General features: G+C 25.4%; 1 protein-coding gene across 1 annotated transcript; it reads left to right on the top strand.

Moving 5' to 3' along the window:
* The first annotated feature begins 3613 nt into the window (after positions 1-3613).
* LOC101494163 (indole-3-acetic acid-induced protein ARG7-like) lies at positions 3614-4042 on the top strand. Its single transcript, XM_004517244.4, has one exon. The coding sequence runs from the start codon at positions 3614-3616 to the stop codon at positions 4040-4042; it is 429 nt and encodes a 142-aa protein (XP_004517301.1).
* Positions 4043-7074: the final 3032 nt, after the last annotated feature.

Below are 7074 nucleotides of genomic sequence, written 5' to 3' on the forward strand. Positions count from 1 at the left end.
AACTAAACTTAAAAAACAATAATTTTTTAATATCAACTCAACCAACCTAAAGGACTAAAACTAACTCATTAGTTTACCCAACCTAATTAGAAACCCAACACAAAATGAAATAATGTGGTATCAGGGGTTTTTTTTATAGGTCTTTTCTCAAAGTCTTAAACCTAACACAACCGTTAATTTAATGATAGCATTATTTTGCCATTTGACTTTGTTGATCATGATGATTACCTTTGTTTATTTTTGTGAAATTTTAAAATAAAAAAAAGTTATATTGAAGTACTTTTCACTCTACTACCTATAAGTTGGTTCGTCCCACTTTTGGCATATTAATCACGAGATTGTCTAAATAGGCACAAACTTGCCTGCTTTGTCATCCCTACTCATATTTGAGTTTAGTTGAATTAACTAATTCTTTTAAATATAATAGTTTTATTATTTTATTTAATCACTAATAAATTAAAATTTTAATTTAATAAATAACTAATATAATTAAAATAAAGATATATGTCATGACCGACCCAACACATAATGGAGCCTAAGACAAATTTGATGACGAGACATTTTTGAAGCCTACAATTATATTTTTGTAAAGTTACTAACTTTTAAGTAAAATTTTATTTTGTTGACGTATTTTAATACAAAATTATTTATTAAACTAATATTGATTTAATATTTGTCGAGATAATCATTTCTTTTTTAATTGATAATCAAGTGAATCAATTTAATATTTGTTGAGATAATATGAATTTTATATAGAATTATTATTTTGAATTTGTAAACAATAGAATATAAGATTTTTATTTTAAGTCATAGTTCAACCAACAAATATAAATATTATTAGATTGAATGTGAATTTTATGTAATTACTACTCCATCTTCATATCAAACGAGAATGAAGAAAAAGAACAAGATCTATTGAAATAATTTTTTTTTATTCAAGTTTTAAGAGGATTGTTTCGGTTTTTTACTTTTAAATCGGCCCATCTGTATGTCCAGACAATAACATTATTTTTATACAACGCTCTAATAAGAACATTAAAATATATTTAAACAAAATATGTAATAAAAATATTCCAATACCCTCCAATATAATTCTCTAGTTAATAAATTAAAATAAAAATTATTTATTTTATGCCCAATGGCGAATCGTTCTTTTGTTTTCATTATTCATTTAATCATAATGATTCGCACGCATTCCCATTTTTGGCCCTTGATTAGTGATTAAACAATATGTTCAAATTTTATATCAAATTCGTCAGGATGATCAAAGCTACAGGATTTGTAATGTAGTTTGGATCTTACACATTTCAAAGACAAAGATCAGGTTTTGAGTTCCCATGATCTTAATGCTAGATTATGGGAAACATAATAATTAATTCTGGCAAGCACATGCAACGTGGGTAAGTTTAGTTACTTAAGCTATAAACAAAGTTATACCTTGATTGTTTTTATTCTAACTTGAAATTAAAATTGTTTTAATAATAATCAACACAAGAATTTTTAATTAGTAATTTAGAAGACCTTCTTTCGGCTGTATAGGCACAGAAGCCCAATTTTAAAATCCCATGAGCATGCTAATTACATATTATATATCTATAATAGTAAATATACAAAGAAAATACGAAGTTTTGATGTGATCAATATTATTTGTTTATTAATTTTATCTTTCTTTCAAATTATATTAGTTTAACACTTTGAATTTCTTTACATAATTAAATAATTGATTTTTTAAAAGTAACCGTACATCAAATTTTGTATAATTTTTATTATTGTTTTTGTCAAAATAAAGCTTTTAGTATTGACCACTTGAAACTTAATTAAAAGGTGAATAATCACAGTCGATTTCTGGAAATAAAAGAAAAAGAGAATAAGACAAAGGCTCATATAGACACTAATTTTTTCTTATAAAAAATTATCTGTTTTCAAGTAAGAGAAATCCGATAAATTATTCCTTTTTTTTCAACTATCTTCCAAATTTGAATAGAGCTTTTCAGAGCTTCCATAGTACTCATCAGTATGTATGGTTCGTACAATTTGTAGTGTCCATTTCAAAATTTGCAGAGGTCAAACTCGCATTATAAATGGATGTAATCACGTAAATTATCTCTTTTCTCTCACGTTATATTACATTAGTAAATATTTAATTAGTTTAATCTCCACTTCATATAACTGCGGTGGCACTATAAATGGACCCAAAGTCCCATGCATAACAAAACAAGACAACAAATATAAAAAGAGTAATGTTTTTTTAATTGGTATCTAAACGGTTGTAATATAGTTTACATTGTTTTAACTGTTTTTTTTTACTTAAATATACATTTATTTTTCAATTTAAACTGATTTGTAATTTTATCCTTTCTATTTTTAATTTGAAATTTTGATATTTTATTTTAACTGAATTGTAGTTTTAATTTCATAATTTTAATCTCTTATTTTAATTGATTCGTAATTTTAATATTTTTATTTTTAATTTTGTAATTTTGTAATTTTGTTCTACCTATTAATTTGACTATTATTTTTGATGATGTTGCTTGAATAATATGATTAAGTGAAAGTAATACTAAATTTTATTATTTTTAAATTAAATAAAATGTTTTAAATAATAAAAAAGATCTTTTGAAACTTAAGCAAAATATAAAAAATGGGAAATTACAATAACACATGGGAAGTTTAATTTCTTTTTTGATAAACAATTTTATTGTTTTTAAGAAATAATGAGTATGAATTAACATCATTAGAGATAAATAAATTGAAATTATAAATTAATTAAAATAAATAGACTAAAATTATAAAATAAAAAATAGATAAATCAAAAATACAAATGAGTTAAAATATTAAAAATTAAAATTGCATTTAAATTTTTTTCTTCGGCTTTCTTGTTTTACACACACATTAACTGTGTTTATATTTTAATACAGTATCAATATACGATATCTACATATGTGTGTCCAAATAACACTCATATAAAAAGCATTAAAATTGAAAAAACTAGAATTTCTTTTACTAAAAAATAATTAGAACCTGACAATATTAAAAAAACTGTTAGCGATAAAAAGTTGACATTACCTTTAATTTAGCTTTCCCAAAGTAGACTTAGTACATTGCATTACAGAAATGTAACGCACGATAAGAAAGCATCATCGACATTCAAGAAAAAAAAAATATAGAAAGCACCATCGATAGATAAAACTAGTGGGCTCAACCAAAGCCCACATGGTCCCTCTCACTCGGTTCCACATCATCACATGGACTTGACTACGATGGAGATAATTTGAGAAAAAAAATTGTAATCGAAAAGAAATAAAAAATTCTACAAAATTAAATATATTTACATATTCTTTTACGAAAATCATTTAGATCAAATCGTAAAAGAATTACTTAAAAATTTTGATAGTAAAATATCAATAAAATAAAATAAAAAATTTGTCTCAATCTCCATTACTTTTGAAATAATTGAAATAGAGGCACAACTAAATGACACAATCTCGTAATTATCTTAAACTCCAGTGGCATTTAACTTGGACGAAAACCATATATACCTTTCACATATTCCAATTACAACGAAACAAAACTTCTCTCTCTCTCTCTCTCTCTCTCTCTCTCCAATTCCAAAATGTCGCCGTCAACCGGAAACAGCAGCAAAATCCGGCGCATTGTGCGACTCCGACAAATGCTTCTCCAATGGCGTAAGAAAGCGCGATTAGCGGCGCACGATGTGCCGGAAGGACACGTGGCGGTGTGTGTGGGACCCAGCATGAAAAGGTTCATTGTGCGCGCTAGTTACTTGAATCACCCGATCTTCAAGAAGCTTCTGATGCAAGCGGAGGAAGAGTACGGGTTTCGTAACCATGGACCACTCGCTATACCCTGCGATGAATTTCTATTTGAAGAGCTTCTTCGGGTTATGGCCCGACCCGAACCCAGATTATACACGCTTGAAGATTTAAAGAGACGTTGCCACGTGGATGTGCGAAATAGTACTACAACTTTTGAGTTAGTAAAAGAATCAAGGCCTTTGCTTCATGATGGCCCAATCTGCTGATTTCACTCTCTTTTCATGGAAAATACAAATACACTAACTTTTTTTTATTTTTTTTTAATTGTTTTTGTATTTTTAGTCCTCATGATTGATGTTAGGTGAGTTTCTTTTAGGAAAAAAAAAATACTATTTATTAATGAAAGGATTATCAAAGGAAAATATTAGTAGGGTTTTTTATTTTTATTATTATTATTTTTATTTTTATTTTTAGACGTAACGATAAATACTCGTTACAATTCTTGAATTATTTTGATCAATTTCAAAGGATGCTTGCAAAGAGTGTTCCTCTTTTTGACGAAGTGTCCCCTTTTCTTAAGAATAAACTTAGTGTTGTTATTTTATTTGTAGATATTGTTTTATTGGTCCTCTCACAAAAATATAGTTTTTTTTTTAATCAAAGAAGAATTTTGTTGACGTCCTTCGAACTATTTGTGAGAGGAACTCTAACAAAAGAGTTTAAGTCACTATGCTTAAGTTTTAACCCGTGTTTTTATGTTCATATTTTGATACTTGGATTTAATGTTTGTAAGTGTTTAATGAACTATAAGACCTTATTTAGTTTAAAATAGAGTATCATTCTCTCACTCAATTTTTGTTTTTAAATACAAAAATTTCTTCAATTTATTACGTTAGTTTTTTTTTTTTTTAAGTTTCTTCAAAATTATTTAAGTCATGAAATATAATGAGATGAACATATACATAATTTTTATACTAATTATAAAAATATTTAACTAAATAGTGTTATTATTTTTCATTTTTTTATAATCATAGCTGTTAATTTGTTAAGACACAGTAAAATATTAAAAGCAATGGTTGAACCTTAAACTTCTAACATATAACTAACTTCTTTGTGATATCAATATGAATTATGATTTTGGAATATCAAAATATGAAATTTACAACAAGAAGGACAAAAGTGTCTCACATTTATGATTTAAATAACTAAAATGTTGGAATTAATTTCTAAGTACGTACATACAAATATGCATAATATTCAAATTTATTATATAATGATATTTTAGTATAGAAATCAAATAAACATATATAAATATGGATATAAATAACTTTGAATCTACGACATGTTAGATTATCTCATATATTGGGAATATATGAATTTATTGCTTTACTAAAGTACCTTTCATTAATGATATGAAAAATATAAATTAAAAGAATTGAGAAAATATAGAATAATAAATAGGAATAATAGAAGAAAAAATATTTATAATTCATTAAATATTTTAAAATGATATATAATTTAAAATAAATATATTTTATTCCTAATGACATATAATTTGGGAGGAAGATTGATATTTTATTCATCTTGATTTCTTTTTCAAGAATAACGTTGTTAATGAGTTGACAAAAGCTGCAAGTAATCAACGCGTCTATGATAAAACTAAATTCGGATGGGAAAAAACACCTGCAAGTTGCACGCAACAATTATGCATCTCCTTATATTCAAAAGCAATAAATTATTACACCGTTTTAGAATATGATTTTAAAAGTTTTTACTTTCCATCTCCATTAATAAAAATCAATATTATCATATTAAACGTCATATTATTAAATTTAAATTTTATAAATTAATCATAGTGATATTTATTATTTATTATTATTTTTTAAATAAAAAATTTAGGTTTAAAAATTAAATATCTCTAATCTTTACAATTATATATTTTTTTTTTAATTTTCGTTCTCGTAAAATTTTCGATTTAATTAACATCTTTACTAGAGCTATTAAAACGGACTACTCAATCTATATAGAATCGCCCCTAATGGATTGTGGGTTTTTTGAATTGGACCAAAAAGCTCTATTTTAATATGGACCGATCTTAGTCAGATTGTAGACTGGGTAGATAACCTGCACTTTTTTAATTTTTTATTTTTATTTTTTTACTCATTATATTTTTAATTTATTTGCTACGCTTTTAACTTGAAAATTTTCGTCGACGATGATTTTAAAAAATTATTGTACACTGTTTATGCATTAATTAGTATGAATCAATATGAAAGTTCATTTAAAAAAAATTATAGTTTAGTCTTTTTACACAAACTAAGTTTATATTTTTCAATTAACACAAATTCAATTCAAAAATTTTATAACAATACACAAATTAAAATAAGTTCAAATTATCCAAAAGTTAGAGATATTATCTAGCATAACACAAATGAATTTAGATTTGTTCTAACATAACTCAAACTCAAACCAAATTCAAATAAAGTGCTAAATAGTTATAAAATAAGTGTTTTTAGGCTCCTAGAATAATGTTTATATTTTCTAAAGTGTGTGATGATTGTCTACTTAAGAAAATAAAAAAATTGAGTGTTAAAAATATATAACCAACTAAAGATAATATATATATATATAAAACCAAGTGAATTGAATGTCTTTTGAACCTTTTTTAGTGGACAAATTTTATTATTTTTATTTTTTAAAATTAGTTATGTGGGTAGCGGGCTACCCGATATCCATACGGGCTAATCCAAATGGATAACGAGTTTATTCGGACCGAGTTAAAAAGCCATGGGAAAATTCGGCTTGAAATTATTAGGTCAAAACCTTGTGTTTTAGCTGACTGACCCATTTGGGCTAACCCATTTTGACGACTCTAATCTTTGCAAATATAGTTTCATTTTAAAATGGTCATTCAATCTAAAAAAGTAAAATAAATTTGATTAAAGGTTCAACTTTGTCACGATGACAAATTCTTTCATCATTTATTACCATTACATGATCTAGGAATATATCTGAGACTAGAACTAGGACTTGATCTTTCTTCTTTGTCCTTCCTCCCTCTACAATCAAATTATATTTCTACTTTCGGACAAATGAATATGTTGGTGACGATGATGAAATTATGACAAGGAAGATGATTGAAACAATGAAGAAGAAGAAGAAACAATTTAAGTTTTATTAGGGAAGAAAACTGAAACATTTAAGATTAATTTTAGTTAAAAAATGTTATAATTTAATTATATTTTTTTTTGTTAATAAATGATCATGTTTAAACAGTGTTACAATTTTAGTAACATAA

Source organism: Cicer arietinum, unplaced genomic scaffold (assembly GCF_000331145.2).
Source record: "Cicer arietinum cultivar CDC Frontier isolate Library 1 unplaced genomic scaffold, Cicar.CDCFrontier_v2.0 Ca_scaffold_5763_v2.0, whole genome shotgun sequence".
In the NCBI taxonomy this organism is placed as follows: domain Eukaryota; kingdom Viridiplantae; phylum Streptophyta; class Magnoliopsida; order Fabales; family Fabaceae; genus Cicer; species Cicer arietinum.

Bases quoted from the DNA above. Each gene is read 5' to 3' on its own strand.
- LOC101494163 (XM_004517244.4), top strand. From the start codon at position 3,614: ATGTCGCCGTCAACCGGAAACAGCAGCAAAATCCGGCGCATTGTGCGA.